The sequence below is a fragment of the Calonectris borealis genome, chromosome 3 (assembly GCF_964195595.1).
Source record: "Calonectris borealis chromosome 3, bCalBor7.hap1.2, whole genome shotgun sequence".
NCBI lineage: Eukaryota > Metazoa > Chordata > Aves > Procellariiformes > Procellariidae > Calonectris > Calonectris borealis.
The window spans coordinates 103426722-103448719 of record NC_134314.1 but is presented as its reverse complement, the minus strand read 5'-3'; the positions used below and the strand labels follow the sequence as shown (position 1 = coordinate 103448719).

The following is a 21998-nucleotide window of genomic DNA, read 5'->3' as shown; positions in this document are numbered from 1 at the left end:
TTCTGGAGATTTTAAGATATCCCTGAGAATATCCAGTGTTCATCTGAAAATATGCAAATACTAATCAGAGCTACTTCGCACATGTTACTGATGTGCAGCTGAACCCTACTGAATGGCAGCTTTTTCATTCACAGAAGTAGTCAGAAGTTTTTTTGAATTTTTTTCCTCTCAGTTAAACCAGATCAGCTGAAAAATTAGCGTTGGACTTCCTATATGAAACTTTTCACATCTCTTCCGTTTTCTCTTGAGCAGATGCAAATTACATTCAACACATTTCAGATAAGTGTATTTATCTATCAAAGAGACAGAATACATTTGTGAAAGTCAGCTAAACCATTTTTTTCCTTGTTTTCTCTCCTGCACCATCAAGTGAGTTCTACATGTTCTTGGGAGTCTTGCAAGGGAAAACCTGCAGCAATTTCCAAACTATCATTCGTGGAGTATGTAGCCCAATGGTGGTTTTGAAACAAAAGTTAAAGGAGGTGATTTACAAACTACGTTGAGGCTTCTCCCATTCCAAAGCACAGTACTGAAACAGATAAGCACCGTCTTTTAATTTTTACTGTAATGTGGAAGTCTGGCAGGTCTGAGAAGTGCAGTCTGAAACATGATCCTACACCGATTCCTATCTTATTATGAATTCACAGCCGATATCATCAGACCACAAAGAGTATTAGCCTAGCTGCAGTTTTCAAAGAAACACAAGGCCTTTTCTGCGTGAGAAAACTAATACAGAAACTGATTCACTTAAATCAATGAAACGCTCGTATTTTGGCAAAGGGCCGCAAAAAGAATGGTGTCCATATACACATTACAGTTAGAAAAGAAATAACTTCGGTTTATGTCTAATCCCAAATTCTTGGAAAAATCTCAGCTGCTCAATCTGCAGGATTCAGACTACCTGCATTCTGGCAGGTGGTCTTGTTTAGATTAGGATGCAATAACTAGTAACTGTGACTAACAGCTGCTAACACACCTTACATGTTCTTAGTATGATTTCACTTAACTGTAGTCTCTACAACTGCAAAAATAAACATAATACTTTCATCTGCATTTCATAACCCCTTTATTGAATTTTGGTTGCTTATATTATTAGTCCTGTTGCTCCAGTTGTTAATCAGAGAAGTCCTTAAAGTATGGATGACAGAATCTATCCTGTCACAAAAGTTAGTCAAACATATTCGGATCAAAGTGAGGGACTATTGAAAAGAACGCCAGGTGGGAAACAGCAACTCAGGTTATACATCCTCTAAGCAATGAACCCATCTGATAATTCTTAACATTCTGAAGAGTGAACTATCATTAAATACTAAAGTAAGGTAATTCTTAGTGCAGCAATTCATTAAAACCTCAGACCATTCAAACACCCATGTTAAGTTAGCAAAATGCAGATTAGAAGCAGCACAGCAAAAACAATGACATTTGCAATGTTATTTGGAAGCAGCAAGTAAATTGAAAAGAAATTCTTCACTCCCCAAAGGAGGTGTGGAGTAGTAGGAGGGCTACAATAGGGTTTGTTTTGTCAAGCTTGCTTGTTTTGACTGCAATTTGTAGATGGCGATGGCATCTGGAATAATACAGAGGTCAGGGAAATGCAGCTGACTGAAAAAACAAGGATAGCATACAATTTGCTTGTTTTGAGTGCAATGTATAGATAGTGAGGACACCTGTCTTACTGGAATAATACAGAGGTGGGGGAAATGCAACTTACTGAAGAAAATAACCATAGCAGACAGTTTGCTTTTAAGCAAAATAAATTTCAGGCTGTTGGCAAGTAACTTTAGACGTAAAATAGCATCATTAAATTAACACTGAAAGAAATACTGTGGTACTCTGAATTCATTTTAAAAAAGTAGTCAGTGAAAACGTGTTAAGGATATATGTCTTATTAAAGCCTTACTATCATAACACTGTTCTGTTGAGTGGGAACCTCAAGTGAAATAGCCTAGGAAGTGATTAAATGTGAGTCCTTCAGTTCCCAAACTGAAATGAAAACAAAAAGGAAACTTTTTGCATTCTAAAATGCACTCAGTTGTGATAAACTTGTCTTAAATAACAGAAAGGAAGGACTAGAGCATCTCCCTCTATTCACAGGCAGTGAGGGCGGGTTGGATTTGCAAGGATCTCACACTACAGGAGTGGGGTTTGTATCGCCATTTCCTGTTGCAAGAGGAGGGTTTCTTCACTGAAATGAACCCAAAATTTAGTACAAATAGAAGCCAAGTTATCTGGCAAAGGTGACCTTCATAGCATGAATAGGAAAAGCAGGGAGAGAATAGTAACACTAAGCCACTCAGTGGTGATGAGTTACAATCTAGCTACAACATTTTTGAAATGCAGCTGGGCATGCTGATACCAGATGAAGCCAAGACTATTACAGTAATCACAGTAGCACAGCTACTGAAGCTGCCCCATGAGGATGCACGCAAGGAAGGGAAGAGAAGGGGAGAAAACAGTAGGCATTGGAAAATTATTTGTGGAATGCTGGCAAAAGAACAACCACCATTACCACCAAACCCACATGATTCCCATAAAGATGGCAGGTATACACCCATACCTGTGGGCAGGCATCATCAAGGGGCCAACTCCCAGCTGCTGTTGGTACCTCATCAAAAGGTCAGCAGTAATAATAATAATAAACCAAAAATAATTCTCTGAAGCAACAGTATTTTCTTAGACGCTAAATTATTTATTCCACCCCAGAGCACCATCCAACAGCAGAGGGGCCCATGGAGTCCCTCCTGCAAATTAAGTGGTCTTATGGTAAGATACAAAACAAATTTAGAGTAAAATCTGTAACATTGTGAAAGAAAGAATAAATAAATAGAAACAGCTTTTCTAGTTATTCAACTGACAGGCAGCTGTCCCCTGCAAACCATAAAGTGGAGAATCATCTAATAAAATCTTTCCTTCAAAGAAAATGGCCAAAATGTTAAAGAAATAGAACAAAATATAGAATTGTATTTTTATTATATCTATATTATTAATACAGAATTGGGAGCAGCTGCTCAGTTTTTCCATGTCAATTCAACCTGTCACAGTGGCAGATAAATCCACACACATGACAATTCACATTCCACTTAAGTTAGTGAAAGTCACTGGTTTGCAGCAATTTGTATAGCTCACGCTTTTACAGTCCTCTTGTTGCTGAAAGACTGCCAGAGAAACCCGATAAAGGGGTCTGCTTTCACCCTACAGGATCTGCAGTTTTGTATGAGGTTAAAAGGAAGAGGAGCATATGAATGCACGCTTCATTGCAACAGCAATGATGAAGCCAGAGTAAGACCAAAGAAAAACTAACGGAAATTAAAAATGAGAGCTGAAATTGTCAACATAAAGATGCTAACGATATCCACAGGGTACTAAACTACTGTAATAAAATTATGCTGTAAGAGTATGTGGTAAACAGTGGGCTATCATTTCCTTTTTTTATCAAAGAGTGGAGGAAGCTCGAAGGAAATCATCATAATCTAATATAGATGACATCTTTGATAATTATTTTAAAAAACAAGTGTCATTTATTCAAAACTAACATAATAATAGTCTTACTTAAAATGTCACAGTAGTTCTCATGGGGAAAAAAGATTTATTTTTCTTGGTTTACAGCTATAGGCTTGCATAAATATTCCACAGTAACTGCATTTTAAGAGATTCAGTGGTTTTATATCCAGTATTCTCAAACCTATGAAATATTAAATCCCATGATGCTTTTTAAAATGTAAGCCTCTATTACACCTCTTTGTACACGTGATACCTACACTCACCTGAAGCACAGAGAATTGATGTTAGCTCGTCCAGATAATGCATTCACACTTTTTCAAGGAAACAACTTTGGATTTACAAAAAGACTAGTCATGTTTCAACTATTAAAAACTTCTTTATCTCTTCTAAAGAATGTAATTTTCTATTACACACTTGTAAACAGAAAAATCCAGGCAGAAAGAATTTTCATATGAAATAATTCCCATAATTCAGAGCAAACAGCCCAAGTGTATGACACCAATACAGATCTGTGTGTTTCCTGGAAGGAAGAATGCTATGTAAACTATGTGTGTACACACATATATATATTTTTTCTAAACAGAAAACTGACTCATGATAGCTAATTGTTGTAATGAACTCCAGAAAATAGGGAATCAATCTAATATTCTATCGTGCCTCTCCCCAGGCATTCTCTAGGTACAAAAATGTTCCTCAAAACTCATCTTTAATGTTGAAATGTGGCTGATCTTCAGGTTTAAAGTCTAGATTGGGGCTGCCATCCTCATTCAGAATTCGTCGAGATGTATAGCCAACAATTGGATATTTGGCCTTATAAACATTATTGAAGATATCATCCAGGGACTTCAGTTCCTCTTCTGTGAGTCCTGTCTAAATGAAATATGGAAATGAAAGTCCTGTCTCAAAGAAATAAAAATACGGATATTTACATGCATTTTTCTTTTTTGTTGATTACTGTGAACCTTAGGGTCAGCTTTTGGGTTTACTTTGCAGAGCATGATTAACAAAATTGATAGGATAACCTGTAATTTTATTCTTTTCATTCAAATTCAGCCTCGACAAGTTCAAACAAACTGTTAATCTCCCTTCATTTTCCCTGCATAAGTAAATCACACCTCAAACAAGCAACAACCCACTGCCAGAGTTAGCATCCACCGCCATGTCAGTGACACTAAATCAGGACACACTAAATCAGTTGACAAAGGAAGTGATATACTCTCTTCGGAAGCATCTTTTTAAACAGCAGGTAATTTCCCCTTTATGTGCTTACATAAGCTGTATTGTTTCCACAGATTAAAAACTTTCCTCTTTAAGGCTGTTAGCACTGCACCTTTCATGAGCGGTAAATACATACCCATTGTATGTATTTAAAGAATATTAATGCATTTTGTTTTTAAAGATGTGAATCAACTTAAATTAATACAAATAATATTATCATGCATCATCGTGCAAAAGAATAAAACTTTGCAAAATGGAAAACTAATAGTCCATTTTCTTACTATGTCATGTGTAAGATCTGCTGGATCCAGAGACATCTTTGCAACTCCTCTTGTTGAGTCTTTTCCAACCAAAGCATTGTATGGGGCTCCTTTTCCATAAAATTCTGTCAGATTAAAAAAAAATCCAGAGATGATCTGACAATGTACAGGGTATGTTCAGCCTCTACTTTTCACCAGCCTGTTACACTTGTCAGTGAACTGAAAGCAACAACTCAAGTCTAAGACTCTTCTTTCCAAAACTGACACTTGATTTGCTACTTTTTGATAATATATCCCAGTTCTTAAAAAAAAAAAAACAGAACAGAGGGTGGAGTTACACAACTGTTAAACTCCTATACTATGGTCTTAAAATTTACCTATTATTTTGGGAGCTGTGCTTTACATTCTCATGAGAGGTTTGTAGACTCCACAATTTGCAGTGGCAAGCCTTGTCTAACTCAGGATTTGAAGATCAGCCAACATGTACGTCCAGACAAGCTGCATTAGCAAGCTCAGTACAAACAAAGCAATAAGCCATTAGTTTGCTTATGATGACATTAAGGCAAGTGTCCAGGACCCCCATGGTCCCTTCAAACATTTTACAGCAAATCTGGATTAAGTAGCAGGAGTTCAGATTACATCATCTGTAGTTCTTAGGGAAGGCACAAGCAGCAAATACAGCAATAAATGGTTTAGATGTATATGATGAGACAAGAAGCCTCATGAAATAAGAAAATTTTAAAGGAGAAAAAAAATTACTTAGCCCCTGCCTTCCTTTCAAAATCACAGTCTCTTTCAAGAGTTTTGACCAGGCCACTGGACAGCATGGGTAGGCAAACACCAGCACAAAAGGAAAATACGAAGCTGCAGCAATGCTGATGTTGTGTAGTGCAATACGGATACATCCAAGTTAGCTTCGATCTGGTCAGTTCATGTACCCAACGCAACAGAATGCTGTAGCACCGGCTTCCGTGTGGCCTGACCCCACATTTGGTGAGGACTCAGGGGTCTGGGCAGGTGTCTTCAGCGCTTCTGTCGTCAGCGCCCAAGCTAATGGGACTACGCTGGCTTGTCTGTCTACATGTACTGTAATCTCAAACCAGTGTAAGTTCTAGACAAAACCCTAGTAGGGGAGGTGTCTGAGGAGGAAAATTCAGTTTTTTAAAAAAGGAAGAAGTATATTCTTTTTGTTGCAATTGAACTGCAGGCTTCTAATACATTGGGAATATTTAAAAACCAATGACTGAATAATAGCATGAAGACAAAGCAGACAGCGGAGGAGAAGCAAACTCACCTTTTCCAGAAGTGACATCAAATACTACTCCCTTCACTGCCAGGTAAATGGGCTGTCCTTCCTGGAAAGAAAGCCATCGATATATCCTCAACACTGAAGCGTAGGCAAAACGCAATTAGTTTTAGCTATGAAATCCATAAGCACTCAGGACACAAAGAAGGGAATTAAATTCTCTCTTATATGTTTTCTTTTGTCCTGAAATTTCTTGCTTGTGCTTTAAACTGTCCCTGAGATTTTTTTTTTTTTTGAGGATTTAAGCATATGGAATGAGAGAATCTTTTTAATCTAAATGTCACAATCACAGAAGACATGTCCCTCTTGCAAGTCAGCTCTTGTCTGCACACTTGTCTGCTTGAAGATGATCAACTGCATCTTTCTATTCCTAATGCAGATGGATATTGCCCAAGATAAAAGGGTGTATGGCCAACAGATTCTTTATTTGATTAAGAGAACAACAGATAAATACACAAACACACACAAATCTGATCTGCTGACATCTGTTTCACTTAATAAGCCAGCGCTTCTGCTTTGTCTTTTATGCGCAAGATGTATTTTTAGTCAGATGCTGGTTCGTTTCTTGGAAGTATCTAGAGAAGACTCTGAGAAGGTCAGCCAGCAAGTTTTTCAAAAGAGAAGACAGTTGTGTATCAATATAGGACTTTATCATTTTGAATGTGAAGTTCTGTTCATATTTCTGCATCACAGAAAGCTAAAAACTCTAAGTTAAAATTGCTTTGTTATTTCTATAATCTTGTAGGGAAAAAAGGGTCTAAATACATGGTTTAATGAATTATTGAGAGAAAATTACTTTGGCTCCAACTTATGGTAATCTGAAATTCATTAGGATGAGTATCTTGTCAAGCAGGCAACAAATAAAATAGGAACATGCCATCTAACTGTCTGTACACAACTTCAACAGACCAGAATCAGCAGCTGCCAGCAGGACAAATTAATAGCAGGCTAGCAACACACGAATGCCAACAAACTTCTCACGAATGCCTAAAAAGCAAGTTATCCCATAATTACTGGGAGGGAGGGAATAGCACAGCAGCAGAGCACGAGAAAACCAAGTTTTAACGTGGTTTCAGAGCAGCGAGCAGCAGAGAAGGCGGCAACGCTGGGGGCTGTGCGGTGCGACGCCTACACCAGCCCCGGCCCGGCCCGGCCCTGCGGCTTTAAAGAACCGGCCGGGGAGGCTCGGGGGCCCGAGGCCCCGCCGCGGCTCTGCCCCCCTCCCGCCCGCCCCTACCTGCTGCCCGTCGTATCTGGCCAGTTCGGGCTCGGTGAAGAGGCGCACGGGGTCCTCGGCCGGCGGCCTGAAGCGCAGCTCCCGCTCGGCCGCGGCCGGCAGCGCGCCGAGCAGGGCGGCCAGCAGCACCCGCGCCGCGCTGCCCGCCATGCCGCGGAGGACGGGCTGCGGCCCGGCCCCGCCTCCAGCCGCCGCTGGCGGCAGCCCCGGGCCCCGCTCGTCCGCCCGCCGCGGGCAGCCGGGCCCGCGGGCGGGAGCGGCTGTGTGCCCCGGCGCCTTGGTGGTTTGGTTAAATAAAAGTACGTGGGAAGCGCTTAAGCCAAGGCGCGTATGCACTGAAATTCAGTAACTACTTGTGAAGTGCCCGGCGCTGCGCCGAGGAAGGGTCCTTAGAGGCTCAGGGCTGCAGCGGGGGAGCTCTCTGCCGTGCGGGGTACCCTAACAGGCATCTGCGGATAAGAGACTCCTCGATTTCCGTCCTTGTTCCCCTCTGAAGTTTCTCTGCTTGCTGTTTTAAATGTGTATTCACAAAATCAGCACACGTAGGGCAGGCTTCGTCTTCATGACTTAAAAAAAATAATAAACTGACATTTTTAGCCTAAGGAAGGAGAGAATAAATAGGAAATTTTCAAATGACGTGATTTCCCCATGCTATAAATATAGCACAGGGCTGCACGGCCCAGCTATTCTGGGCTGGCAGAAGAATAAGCAGTTTGATGTTTTTAATTCTATATAGAATTAAGAAAATTAGAAAGTTTTTACAATTTAGATATGTATATCACATCCCTCACTGTAGTGCTGGCAAGTGAGGACTTGAAGGATTTGAAGCCTGGATGTTTGACGCTGCAGCACCCAGTCTCCCTGACTACCGTGCTGTAATTCAGATCCCTGTTTGGCATCTCCGCTCCTCGTACAGTGTTTTGTGAAAGCTGAACAGTTCGGAGAAGGATCTGGACAGTGAACAGGAGACAGAAATGGGTTTTATCTTTGTTTTAAGGATTGTTTATAAACTCTTCTTGTATAAAATCCATACGTCCACTTCAGAGGACACCTGTTCCATGTTGCCTGAGGTAACACCCTTTTCCACAGGCTATGCAAAGGCAGTTCTGTACACTGGTGTAAGCAGAGCTGAAGCAGCTAATCCAAAGCAACATCTCCATAGTTCTCTTCTGAATGACACAAGCAGCACAAGATGAGAAGCACAGGGGAGCGAGGGCATGGCACCATAGTACGGGGGTGACGACCAATGGGCCACATCCCCATGTGAGGAGCCAGGCCAAGCCTGCATGGGGAAGGTGAGTTGCTGTGGCCATCTGGGAGCTGACTGCTTGCTGCAGGCTGTTACCTGGTGTGGTAAGCTGAGTATGGGTCCTGCTAGGGTGAAGGTTTACAAGGATGTTACTGTGATTCTCCTTAAGCAGTGAGGTTTGCCTACATTGCCTAAACCATAGCTGCGCCTCAGAACGGGGTTCCCACCCTGGCTGTCCATCGTGTCTATTTGCTGAGTCCGCACACCACAAGACAGGTATAAATGTCAAGCAGAAAAGAGACCTTTAATAAGGACAAAACAGCTCCTGAACACTCCTGTTGCGCACAAGAATGAACTCCGGCATTTGCCTGGTTACTCTGCCTGCAAATACCCTGTTTGGCTTGCCGCAGAGACCCATGCAGCTGGGAAATGTGCAAAAGTCTAATTTGTCAGTTTGGTTCAAGGCACATTATAGATTTACCTTTTATTCTGAAATAATTATTTATTAGTGTCTCCGCAGGGGAGGGCTGCAAGTGCTGAATACTAGCCAACATCTGTCTGAAGTGTTATTGATTTGGGGGTGAGTTAGAGCCTGCCTTTGAACCACAGACATCTGAAAAATGAGTAACAAGACCTAAAATATTTTCTTTCTGAAAGGAGAAGCTGTATCTTAGGATTGTTGTTGTCAAAGGACTTCAAACCTTGGTTATTAACTTACTAGGTATGGGTCTTAGGCATAGGGAAATGATCTACTGAGCAGGGACTCCACTACAGCATTGCATCTCAATGCAAGAAATGTTGTGCATGCTTTTTCTTGATGATGAAACATTAACAATTACTTCCATGCTGGGGAAGAAAAATAGCTGTGTAGGTATTTGTGGATGGGTGGCTTATGAGTCAGCTCTTACATGGTTTTGGCTTCTATCTTCCTGGAGCGCCCCATTGCTCCCGATCCTCTGCGGGCGCAGTGTGGGTGGGTCTTTGTAGGAGCCCTGCAGAAGTTCTGTCTGGTTGCCAAGCGAGTCTGTTGTTTTGGTGTTCTGCTAGCAGCCTTGAGCAGCAAAAAATAAAAATAATTAAAAAAAAAAAAAGTAATATCGTGTGCATCTTGGGGAGAGCTGGCAAAATTGTTTTAAATTGCTTTTCCACTCTAGTTCAGTCTCGCTCAGTAGGGAGTTTGTGTTGTGAAGTGAGTGGTGTAGAAATGACTCATTTCCCTGTCACTACACAGCACACTTCTGTGTCCTCAGTAGAGAGAAACGTTTCTATAAACCTTATAAAAAACCCGCTAACACGTGCGACGAGCAACCGCGCTGCATTTCACGGCTTCGCGCTGCCTGAAGCAAGAGAGCTCGGCAGAAATTGCTAAGCGAGCTCTGAAAGCTGAAACAAGACCCGACTCCTCGATGGCGTTGCAAGCCTTGTCGTGCGCTTTAGAGCTCCGTCCCCTACACCCTGGACGCGGAAAACGAGGCTGGTTATCGCCGGGGCGGCTGCCGGCAACCCCGGCACGCCAAGGGCCTCCTCGCTGCCTGCCGCTGAGGTGAGGCCCGAGCTCGGCAGCCGGGAGCTGCCCGCTGCCCCGATCCTTCGCCACAGTCCAGCGGCGCTGCCCGGCACCAACGGTCGCCCGGCGGCCGTTACAGCGGCTCGCGCCGGACTACGCCTCCCAGCAGCCCCCGCGCCGCTGCGGCGAGGCCGCGGCGCCGGGGCGGGAAGCAGCCGGCGGGCGGGTGGGGGGTCCCGGCGCCTGCGTGGCCCTGCCCGGGCAGGGCGGCTGGGCTCGGCCGCGGTATCGCCGTCCCGTGCCGTGCGGCTGGGCTGCCTCCCGGCCCCCGCGGCGGCCGCTCCCCGGCGCCCCCCGCCGATGCCATGCTAAGACCAGAGGTCTCCGCATCCTACCAGGAGGTACGGAGGGGGGCCGGGGCAGGGCTAGTGGGCGGCGGGCCCCAGCTCGCCGGGAGGGGCCGGGGCAGCCCCCCCGGGCGGCGATGGCCGAGCCGGGGCTTGCTGCTTGCCAAGCGGTTACACTCAGCGCTGTCGCCGTGAGCTCAGTTCGGCTCCGGTCTCTGGCTCTGCGGCTCGGCGGGGCTGGCCGCGTCGCTGCCGGGGGCGGAGAGCCCTGGCAAAGCAGGTCGCCTGCCGCACGGAGCCCTCAGCAGCTTAACTTGCCCCTTCTGGCCCGTCTGCATCTGCTCAAGCGCGGCCGAGCCGGGCGGGTGTCGTCGTCAGGCTGTGTGCCTTCAGCCGCCGGGTGCTGCCCCTAGCCCTCCTTGTGGCCGGGTAGCTGGGATGGCAGGTTGCGTCTGCACTCGCCAGAAAGAAAGGGGTGTTTTGGGTGTGCTTAGTTTCATGTTTTACCTTTAAAAGTGGTTAAAATAATCGGCAGCGGTACTTTTAATCGTATGAGCTAGGTACCGCTGGCCGGTGAGCTCTGTAACTGGGGCTTTCGTAACAAGGAGATGGTCTGCCGGGCGTGAGAAGCGAATTTGGTACCAGAGCTCTCACATGCGAAACTGAAGGCCGCATTATCATCCTGCCAAGAGCCCCAGGCAGCGCCCTGTTTGCATATCAATGCACAGGCTCCAGCAACCGGAATTCCTTGCTCGTTCCTATCTCTCGTACTAGAGATAGAAGCTATTTGTGGCAAGTTCAGCAGCGGTGGAGACTTGCAGCAGGTCACTTCTGTTTGCATCTTGCAAGCAAAAGGAATGCAGATGTTTGCCTTCCTCTGCATGTGATGGGTAGTTTGGGGCTCTGATTTAATACGTTCTAATTTAGTTTGGTACTGCCAGTTTAATCTCAGCTTCTGGTTTTCGTGCCAGGCTAGAAGGCATTGGAAGGTGATGAATCAGTGGACCAGCAAAAGGCCTGCATGGACAAATTCTCCTTGTATTTAAGAGGGTTTTATCCAGTAGGAAGGTTTTATCCCGTGATTATCAGAATGAAATTAACTTGTGTAAGAGCTTGCATTTAGGGGAGGTACTTGAGAGAGTTAATGAAGTTGCATTGATGCCTGAAGTATGGACTGGACTATGCACGTTACATTTCCGCCGTGTGTGTCAGCCACCACTGACACCGCTCTGTATGTTTGGGATTGTCCCAAACTCCATGGCGCAAGTCTAGATCATGTGTAAGTGCAGCAGCTGCGTTTCCATCCCTTCTCCGGCATCTGGGGCAGTCTGTGATGCTCCTGCCCCTACCAGGGATGCTGAAATGTCTGGAATTGCCTTTTATGAGCTTCTGTTTTTCTGGTGCCTTTCGGTGTGCAGCACTGAAAAGGAACTGCCGGGTCATGAGCAGGCTCTTGCAGTTGTTTCTCACTCAGCTGCACATGCAGAGCCCAGAGGAATGCTGAACAACGGTCTGTTTCGTGCCCTTCCTGCTCTTGACATCCTATCCTATCTCTGTATCCTATTCCAAGCTTAACTGCCCTGCAAGTTTATGTTCCTTCTGCATTAGCACTATGCTTCACCTCTTTATCAAAAATAAGTTGTAGGAAGAGCTGGCCTGTAAGGGTGAACACCGTTGGCATATGCCAGGTTCACTGTCGCCAGTTGCTTTGATTTGGTGATTCTGTCAAATGTGGAGAAACTAGAATCAGCTGTCATGCAGTCATGCTGTGCTGGCTTCCCAGTTGTTAGAAGACTGTCGCTTAACACGTCTGTGAGTTGTTGGGTTTGTAGGTCTGTGCTGCTATACCTTGTAGAGTCACTGTGCTGCATGCTGTGTGCTCAGAACATGGTGGCAGAGCCATGAACAGCGCTAGGCTTTTGGTGGCCTCAGAGGGTTTATGCAACTTCACCTCTTGTGAAGTCAGGTGTTTGGGATTCGCAGTGACATCAGTTGGTTTTTAAAGGGTCTTACACATCAGCTCAACCTACTCATTGCACCTGAGGCAATGTTAGCACTCCTGCTTTTGACTAGCTGTCCTTCACTGGTTTTATGTGTGAAAAGCATATGACACTATGTCTGCCATGTGAGCAGAGATAATAAAACATAGTCACACATTGTTTTTTTTTTGTTTCTAAGGAATGCTGAAAGGTTACATTTTCTGAGTTTTTCTTCTATTCTCCTATGTGTTGAAGAGTCGCTGTAGGTCCTCATGAGAGGATAAGAAATGTTGCATATTGTGTTCTTGTTTAAACTTGTGTTGGGATCTTCTTGCTACCAGGAATAGAATTCACTACATAACCTCAGTCGATAAGGTACCTGTACCTGGGGAACCATGGCTGAACCAGAGAGGTTCTGGGAGTCAACTGAGAAACTGCAGTGACTTTGTAACTTACATTAAACTTTTTGAATCAGCTCCGGTATGAGGAATTTGCATGAGTATAATTTGGACTGGCTTCTTAGCTGGTTTAGCTTAACCAGTACAAGAGGTTCAGTGAACACTCTTCCTGTGTCAGAATAGCTTATTTTGGGTCAGGTAAACAAATAGAACTGATGTGGTTCTACAAAAAGGAGCAGAGTCTTAATATTACCTTATTTTATGAAGATGATTGAGAAAAAGTATCTTTGGTTGGACCCTGGTAAGTCTCCTGCAAATGAGCTGAGTTTAGCTTATTAGTTACCTGTTCACTCCATGCCTCACACCATGGGAAATCATGCTTTATTTATGTGCAGAGCGTTTAAAAACAACTGGGTAACTGCTTTCAACTTGCTTTGCATGGTGGAAATGAATACAGAAATACGGCAGGAGGTGATGGAGACTTTATGTCAGACTTTGAAGATGTAAAATGAGTGGACTCTTTCCTAATAAGCGCAAATGATGATCTGTTAATGGTATAATGATGATCATTTCAATACTGAATTAACGTTGGGTGAAAGAAAAGCACTTCCGTATGGATGCATGCACGTTACTGTTGAGTAAGTTGGGGGTGTAAAGTTTCATAGCATTCAGTATGTCTGCTGCATTAACTGTGCACCCATTTTCCTTGAAACAGGAACAAAACTAATGTCCCTTACCTAATTAGGTGATGCTGAGCGATTAGCTTGGACAGTTACTGTGCAACACATGATACGCTGTAAGCTGATGCCCTGGTTTGCCTTGCTGTAATTTGTATTTTGTTCCCAGCCATGAAAGAAATGTGGAAAACACACAGGAGACACTTTTTATATATATATATATATATATAAAAATAAAAATATATATATAATGTATATTAAAAAAGAAGTCTAATGCTTTATGATCTCTTGTGATGCCTATTTGATGTGACAAGCTTCTGGCTTTGACGCAGGAGTCTTGGCAGTTTGGGCCCAGAGCTCTGAACAGCAAAACAAGAAAACATCTGGTCTCTGTTGCTGTTTTAGAAACACTGGAAGACTAATTAGTTGCATAACCACTAATATATAATAATATGTACAGTGAGCTCAAATAAGTACCAGAAATGTAGGGATGTTTGACTGTTGTCTTGTAATGACCCACCTACCTGTGTGGCTGAGACTGCATTTAAGTTACGTACCCTAACACCTGTCAAAATGTAACTTGCTTGTCATGCACCTCTTTATTAAGAAGTGCTAATGCCCTGTTTGCTGGTATGTGCTGTGGTTTGTTTATGCCTAAAAATATGTTCTTGAGTGACAGATCGAAGTTCCTGCTTATTTCAGAAGGCATTGCCCTAATTGGGGGTTTAAAGTGAGCTGAAGCTGCCAGGGAAACAATTACTTTGATCTTGAAAGAAAAGGTGATGTTATTTTGAAGTAGCAGGGTAGAAGTAGGTTAAATTTAATGTGCTGTCTTTCTCTTTTTGCAGCATGCAAGTCACTTAATTTTTAGCTGTAGGTCTATATAAATGTGGCTCTTGTCTTGTGAACAAGTGGAACAGATGTTGGGTGCTCTTGGACTGGGGGCATGTTTTTGTGTGTTTGGTTAGTTGGAGCCTCTTTTATTTGTACCATAGAAATTCCAGCAATTGCAAGTTGAGAGCATGTTTGGAAATTGAACCACTGTTTTAACTACACAGCTGAGTGAAGATGTGGAGCGAGTATCTGAAAACCCAACAGATGAGAGGGAAGGAGAGATGGAAGTTCATGAAGATGCCAGCTCTGTTATTTTACCAGGTGAGAACTATTGACCCAGAAATTACCAATTTTAAGTGCCTGATAAGCTGTTTCTGTGGGTGGGTTTGGTTGGGTTTTTTTTTTATTGCACTTCTGAAAGCAAACAAAACACTAAATTACTTATTTTGGGGAATAAGTGCTGATGGAAAGTCAAGGAGTTTTTCCAAGGATTGAGATGAGAACATTTCTTTGTCATGAACTGTGCTCAATCAAAGAAGATTCAGCACATCTGGTTCTGAGGTAGCTTAGTATGTATCTTCCTTTACATTGTATCTTACCTGAGTTGCAGTGTCGTGATGGCAGTGGATTGCAAGCAAAGTCTGTGCCAGACTTACATGAGCAAGGTGCAATATTGAACAGATGTGCTTTTAAACAGATTTTAGTTAGACTGTTCGGACCTGCTTTTGGAGGGTGCGGGGCAGTGTTAAATGGGCTTATTGCAGCTCAGATGTAGGCATTAAGATAAGCCAACCTGAAATGAGTATCCCCTAAATGCTTTGCAGCTGTTCAAGATATACTTGTTTCAATAGTGCAATTTTGTGCATATTAATGTCCTAATTTCCTTGGCTGCCGTCTCCTGGCAATGAACTTGGGAACACGTGTGTGACCGTGGACTTTTGTAAGAGGTTATGTGTTCAATAGGATTTACTAAAAGGCTAGTGTTTGCTGTGGTAAGGAACAAACACAAACCGTGCTATTACAGTTGAAGGGCAGAGTGTGGCATGGCCTGAGAAGGCGTGACTCATTAGATTGCACCACACAGAAAAATCAGCGTAAAATATGCCTACTTATCTGCTTTCATATGTTGGGTTTTAATGCTCCTTTTGCATGTTCAACTATATATCGCTCACGATCAAAACATGACACGTAACTGAAGAGTACATGAACTTTTTCCTTAAAAGTATTGCCAAAAGAAATGGCGAATGCAAGGAGTATGGGGAAGGCAGTGTCTGTGTACAAGTGAGGCAAGTGTGAAGATCTTCAGAGAATAAGCTTTGAAGGCAAGGAGACTGTGAGAGAATTGGGTTGGTGTTTTTTCTAGCTGTAATTGGAAGAATCCTTCTGTGAAACTTTATGTAGTATGCACAAGGAGTTAGGAACTAGAGTCCAAAAATGGGAAGGTAACAAATATCTAGTGACTTCTACCATGGTGGAGATGCAATGCAGATAGCTGTGTAAGAGCATTACAATGTTAAATCTCTCCGCTGATGCATATGCTGAGTGTGTAAGAATCACTTCAGAGTGGGAAGGGGGAAAGTTGTTGTTTTTTTCCAGGAGGAAAGATTGACCATCAACAGACTTTTTTCTTACAAACTTTGAACTTTGTTTCTGAATTGTCCTTCTTGAAAATAAACCTTGTTTCTTGCCTGCCGTGTCCTTAAGCAGAGTTCCAGATTCAACATGTGAAAAAGAGGCACAATCTTTGGCCTCTTTGGAGAAGGAAGCATCTCTTTGACTGATCATCAAAACCATCACCAAAAGCAATAGTTGTGGGTTTTTTAAATCAAACTGAGTTTGAGGCTTACTTTCCTCTCAAGGGATTGATCTTTGAATGAACACTACATAAATTCAGCCCAAATATCTGTATTTTAAAGTCTTAATCCATATTCTGTTTGGTTCCAGATAGCGAACTGGGTACCACTGCCCCTTCTTTGCGTTTCAGCAAGACCTGCCTGAAGAATGTTTTTTCAGTAATTCTCCTGTTTATTTATCTGCTGCTCATGGCTGTCGCTGTGTTCCTTGTCTACCAAACCATCAGTGACTTCAGGGAGAAGCTCAAGCACCCAGTGATGTCTGTCTCTTACAAGGAAGTGTCCTTGTACGATGCACCTGGTAAGACTGGTAACAAACAAAATGGATTAAGTTGTTGTTCACATTTATCTTGGATCGTTTTATGTTTTTGGTGTTGATACTTCAGGGCCCAGAGTGCATATAATGCTTTGACCCAGGTCTTTCACTTCTTCTTTTCTAATTTATGTTGTGTTAACTTTGCATGGAAATGTTAATATGGGAGGACAATTTTGGGGACATTTTGGGGGTTTTCATGCCAATAACATGAATGACAGTAGCTGCGGAGCATCATGCAACATTTGGTAGATAAGAAGTGTTTGCAGGCTCTAGAATGACTCCTTTTACAGGGAAAGAAGATAATTCCTTATGGAAATATTCCCAAAACTGTATCGTCAAACAGGGTAGCACATAGGATGTGTATTAGGACCTCAGTGCTGCACTGGACAGTGAGATGCTGTTGACAGTAAAGAAGGTGAATTTCTCAAACCAACCACAAAATAACCACAGTGCCACTTTCTGCTTCTGTTGTGCATTGTTTACAACTTGGTATTACATCAGTAGGCAATGAAAATGTGATGTGACTGCAGGGAACAATGTTGGCATAAAAATGCAGTGTGGCATCCGAAAACTGTGTTGCAGTTTGCAGCAGGGATTACGCCACAGAAGCATTTTTGAATAGTGAGTTCTATCATTATTTTTTTAAATTATCCATTTATAACCATTCATAAATAGAGTTGCGGTAGCAAATGCAACTCAAACAGTCATAGGTCAGTTTCTAATTTAAAAATAACACTTTTGTTTGAAGTGTTACCACATTTTACAAATAACCACTCCAGTAATTGTGGCTGAAAGGTGAGTGTTTCAAGTTGTTGCCGTATTCCTATAGTTGTTTTTCTGTATGGTCAGTTAGGCTGAGCTCTGTAAGTAGGTCCTTGCGTTGGGACCGTATGGATCTGACTGTAAGAGCAGGCTTTCCCCCTTATTTTTTTTTCACGTGAGCTTTTCATACAGCAACAGGAGGAAAAGGTCATTTAAAGAAGCAGAGCAACATACATATAAATCCAAAAGTATTGGTGGGGATCCCTGCCAGATCAAAGAACCTAAATTAATGCAGCCCTTTACTTCATTGCTCTATTAAAGTGATGAGATAGCAAGTTGCAAGCATGGAGCACTGAAGAAAGGGATAAAGCATTTTTACATTGATATATGCTGACTGCTTTGATGTCTCACATTTTGGCAGACAGGTCATCTCAGTTGTGTGAGTTAATCATATCTAATAATTCAAATCATACTTTTTTTTGTAGCTGGTCTAGATTATCTTCAAGCAAGCTTGTTTCCAATACTGGATGTGGCATAACAGGATTTGGGGTTTTGGGCCTTTTATTTTGCTAGCCTTCTACAGCTAAGGTGACTGAGGGTTTTTTTTAATGCATGCTGTTGATATCTATGGTATATATAAATTTCCATACAGGTGAAGTAGTAGCCTGCCTACCTAGTAATATAAGTAATAAGGGATGGTAACAGTTAGTACTTGTCTGATGGCTTTGATTTTTATTGTGACATTGTATTCAGGGAACAGAAGATGCTAGATGTTCTGAAGAGCATCTTTTCACTTTTATTAGATCAGCCAGTGATCTTTGATCTGTCATGTATAGTACATACATTATTTCCAATTAAAATTTGACATGTTAAATGATAATATCTGAAAACATGTACATGCTGAAGTGCTATGTGTCCCATTTGACTTCAATAGTCTCCTAACTTAGGTTACACGTTCATTTCGTTTGGGGCCAGAGGGACTGATGTATTAGCTGCTGGCTTGTGGGAAGACTAGGGAAACTTAGTAGCTTCTGTGAACCTTGAATCATCGTAACAGAACATGAACCCTGATTTTTTTCAATGCTGGCACTATTGTCCTGCTCCAGAAAAATGCTAGAGCACGTGGTTTAATTTGATTGTTTTGCTGGATCTTGATGATAGCTCAGCATCCTGTGGGATTAAATCCCAGAATGAAAAATCTATGTACTTGGGAAAGAAATCAGCTCTTTTTTATGTTTTTTCTCCCAAAACAGGTATTGCCTTTTACCCAGGCAAGGCTCGGCTGCTTAGCTGCAAGCATCATTACTATGATCACATTCCACCTCTGATAAATCCAGGTCAGCCAGGAGACATTGAATGCACTACTCAGAGAATCAACTACACAGATCCTTTTACTAATCAAACTATGGTAATAATAATATAATAGAACAAAGCTTATTCAGTGGGGGTTTTCTGCTTGTAATGGTATTTGAAAGTAAAAATATTTACTTAGTGCTACAAAAAATCCTTGCTTCTAGTTTTTTTTCAAGCCATCTGTCCTTTTGTTTTCAGAAATGTAAAAGACCCTGTTCAGTGTATATATGTGTTACGGATGATGAGCTGTCATGTGGGTGTGTGCAGCATGAAAACCTGAATGGGACAAAATAAGTCATTTTTCACAATGAAACTCTCACTTCATTCCTCTCCTAAATGAACTGGCAAGCATACTCCATGATATAGTAAATCTAGCTTTGATTGAAAGCAGTAGCAGTTATTCCATTAAAGCAGGATAGCTTATCTCTTTTTGTGTGTTTTCTGGGAATTACATACTATTTTATCACACTTGGAAAAATCTTAAGTGGGCACCAAGCGTTTCATTATACTGAAATGCTGTGAGCCAATAAGATGGGTATATTGAGTGATAGTCTGTCTTAAATTGCCCTTAAAAATGCAGGGAATCTAGCTTCTCTATAAATAAATGTTCAAAAAATACAGTATTAAATATGGTCATTTGTATCGAAAGTGATTGCTTAGATTGTTTTTAAGGAAACTAGACGTGAACAAACAAACAGTCTGGGTACCTGTTTGATCAACTTTTTTCCTCTTCATGTTTTGCCTTTTGTCTAGTCACCATTTCTTTCTGGGAAGGCAGCTCCTTGGTATATTTTAAAGTAATATTCTGGGTGCACGTCTAATTTAATTTCTGCCACTAATATGCTCTTTTTGCATGTTTTAACAAACTAAGAACCTGCATTTTATGCTGCCTGGTAGGTTCATTTAGAAGCTTGCTGATCCAGTAGGCTCTAGTCCTGCAGTGGAATGGAGAGGCACTGAGGCAGACTTCTGAACCGTGTAGAGCCCTGTTCAAATTGGCTGAGTCCTTTTGCAAGCAGCAGCTTGCTGTTCGATATAATGCCTGCACTACTTCAAGTTGTATTCTGCCTGCTAGCATCTTTTGTTGTTTTTTTTTTTTTTCTTCCTTTCAGCAGCTTGCTTTAGGTGCTGGGGGCTGTGAAACTGTTCCTCTTTCTCAAGGAGAAGCCTGATGTTCTCCACATCAGACTCCACATTAACTTGTTTCATGTCAAGAGCTCAAAGTTCCTAGACTTTAATGCTGGAAACAGTTTTGATTGTCTTTCTGCAAAATGCAGGTTGCAGGGCCTTGACTGGTAATTCCACATGAACCCAAAGGACTATGATAGAACTAAAGCAGATTTCTTAAAAAACCACTAAATCTTGATGTAAAGACTTCATTTTTAAACTAAAAGGAGGGATTCAATTGGCATTCTCATTAGATATTTTAGTAGACACATACTTAGTAGTGGCCAAGAAAATCTCGGTGTGTTTTAGATTCCTATAGAGTATTAGTGGCAGATGGCAAATTTATGAACAGGAAATGAGGATTCCTTTGCTACTCTCACCTTCTTTCTGTTTGCTTACAGAAGTATGCTTTGGTTGTTCAAGGCCCTCGTGATGTGAAGAAAAAGGAACTGGTGTTTTTGCAATTTCATTTAAATGGAACAGACCAAGATTTTAGTGCCATTGACTACCTTCTGTTTTCTTCTTTCCAAGAGTTCATCAACAGGTATGTAAAGGGATGAGCCTGTAACTGCATTGAACTTGCTACAACAGTACTAGTGAAAGCAGGGCTTTTTTTAGTAAAAATCAGACAGGCTTTTATATTCTCTCTCTTTTTTTTTTTTTGTTTTAATGTTTGGGTTACATTGGTGATCTTTCATGTCTTAGGTTACTAATCTTACTTTTTAGAAAATGGATTGGGGACTTTTTCAGTGACAAAAATCGCCCTTCAGCTATGCTTCAGCCATTTGTTGCTGCACTTTCTACAAGTTTGAAGTTTGTGCTGGCTCACTGCCGTCTGCTGCTTTGGGTGATCAGGAAGTGTGCTGTCCTGGGCAGTGTGCTCAGGAAGTGCACTGAGAACACTAATGTTTCTGTACCTTTTTTTTTTTTTTAAAAGCAATTACTGTAAAGATCAGATCCCTAGATTGATTTGTTGTGATTTCGTTGAAAGATTAACTATATTTCTTTGTATTGCTAGTTTTATGTAAGATTCTACAGAACGATGTAATTTCATAGATGGGGTTTTCAAAATTGCTTTGTATTGGTTTCATATTGGTGCCATTGGAGTGACTGATCAACCTTCTTCTAATTTTAACAGGAGTGGAATTAATCCTGTCTTGAACTTTCTTGAAAGCCCCACCTTTTTTCCCACCTTATGAGAATAACTGTTTAATTTTTGCTTTAATTTAAATTCAAGTTTTGATCTTCTCTCTGTGATCCAGATTAAAAGCTAGACAAGAGATAGTAGTCATAGTGAGACCTAATAGAAAGCCTTAATTTGGTAATAGTCAAATGCTTAGTGAAAAAGGGACAGGGGATAAAGGTCATATGCAGAACAAAATTAGATGAGGGAGGGGAAGAGAAATAACAGATTTTATTGTAATAAAGCATTCTTGGAGACTTGGACATGATCATAGTGGTGCTTTTCATATGGAGCAAAGATTGGAAGTGTTCGGTCTCTGAGTTACGGTATCTCTGAGTGGCCAAAGACCAATTATCTGAATTTGCTTTTTACAAAGCATTTCTACATCAGTGAAGGAGAGATCTTAAGTCATTAAGTAGTTTCTGTAACTGTACTAAAACACCTCATAAAATGCTAATGTTCCGGGTATTTTAAGCATTGATATTTTAGGGTGAGAAAATACCAGTTAAGAGTAGTGATGTAGAAGGTGCTACCTTGTTCCTTCTGTGTTGTTTTTTCTCAGTTTCTGTGGCTTGTGCCACAGTTAGCGGTATGTGCAGTGGAACCGATTCCAGCAAGGTGCACGGCTGTTTTGTACTTCGAGATACAAGCACTGAGACCACCCCCTGTGAAACAGAGCAGGAGGCACAGTTGTGTTGCATCTGGTTCCTGGCTCTTTGCAGAATGAGCCAACTTACCAAGACACAACTTGGTCTATGCATACTCAAGTCTTGGAAGCCACATTTCTGTGCTCATTGTATCAATCTGCAGATAAGCCATTTTAAAGAGCTGTTTCTTCCCAAGTTAAAACA

The 21998-nt window shown here is 41.9% G+C and overlaps 2 protein-coding genes across 20 annotated transcripts in view; one reads left to right on the top strand and one right to left on the bottom strand.

Annotated features, from left to right (window-relative positions):
* Window positions 1-21998, top strand: part of PACC1 (proton activated chloride channel 1) — a 99418-nt gene that overhangs the window by 59376 nt on the left and 18044 nt on the right. For 7 of the 19 annotated variants that reach the window (XR_012673148.1, XR_012673149.1, XR_012673147.1 and 4 more), the window contains exons 1-5: window positions 10489-10679; window positions 14738-14834; window positions 16458-16667; window positions 18698-18852; window positions 20366-20508. Coding sequence is in view for 15 of the 19 variants with exons in the window: in XM_075147032.1 (XP_075003133.1) it covers window positions 10644-10679; window positions 14738-14834; window positions 16458-16667; window positions 18698-18852; window positions 20366-20508 (641 nt within the window). In the remaining 4 variants the exon portion in view is untranslated. Of the gene's footprint in view, window positions 1-10488; window positions 10680-13997; window positions 14459-14623; window positions 14643-14674; window positions 14835-16457; window positions 16668-18697; window positions 18853-20365; window positions 20509-21998 lie in introns of those variants that run through there. The other 12 variants (XM_075147026.1, XM_075147023.1, XM_075147022.1 and 9 more) reach the window with 6 other exon arrangements.
* Window positions 1174-7694, bottom strand: NENF (neudesin neurotrophic factor). The gene is made up of 4 exons (XM_075147034.1): window positions 7523-7694; window positions 6274-6334; window positions 5001-5104; window positions 1174-4371 (listed from the first exon to the last, which is right to left on the bottom strand). The coding sequence occupies exons 1-4, from the start codon at window positions 7670-7672 to the stop codon at window positions 4195-4197; spliced, it is 492 nt and encodes a 163-aa protein (XP_075003135.1). The 5' UTR covers window positions 7673-7694; the 3' UTR covers window positions 1174-4194.

Coding starts and splice junctions, on each gene's coding strand:
- NENF (XM_075147034.1), bottom strand. CDS start 7,672: ATGGCGGGCAGCGCGGCGCGGGTGCTGCTGGCCGCCCTGCTCGGCGCG. Junction 6,335..7,522: donor CCAGATACGACGGGCAGCAG/GTAGGGGCGGGC, acceptor CTTTCTTTCCAG/GAAGGACAGCCCATTTACCT. Junction 4,372..5,000: donor CAGATCTTACACATGACATA/GTAAGAAAATGG, acceptor TATTTCATTTAG/ACAGGACTCACAGAAGAGGA.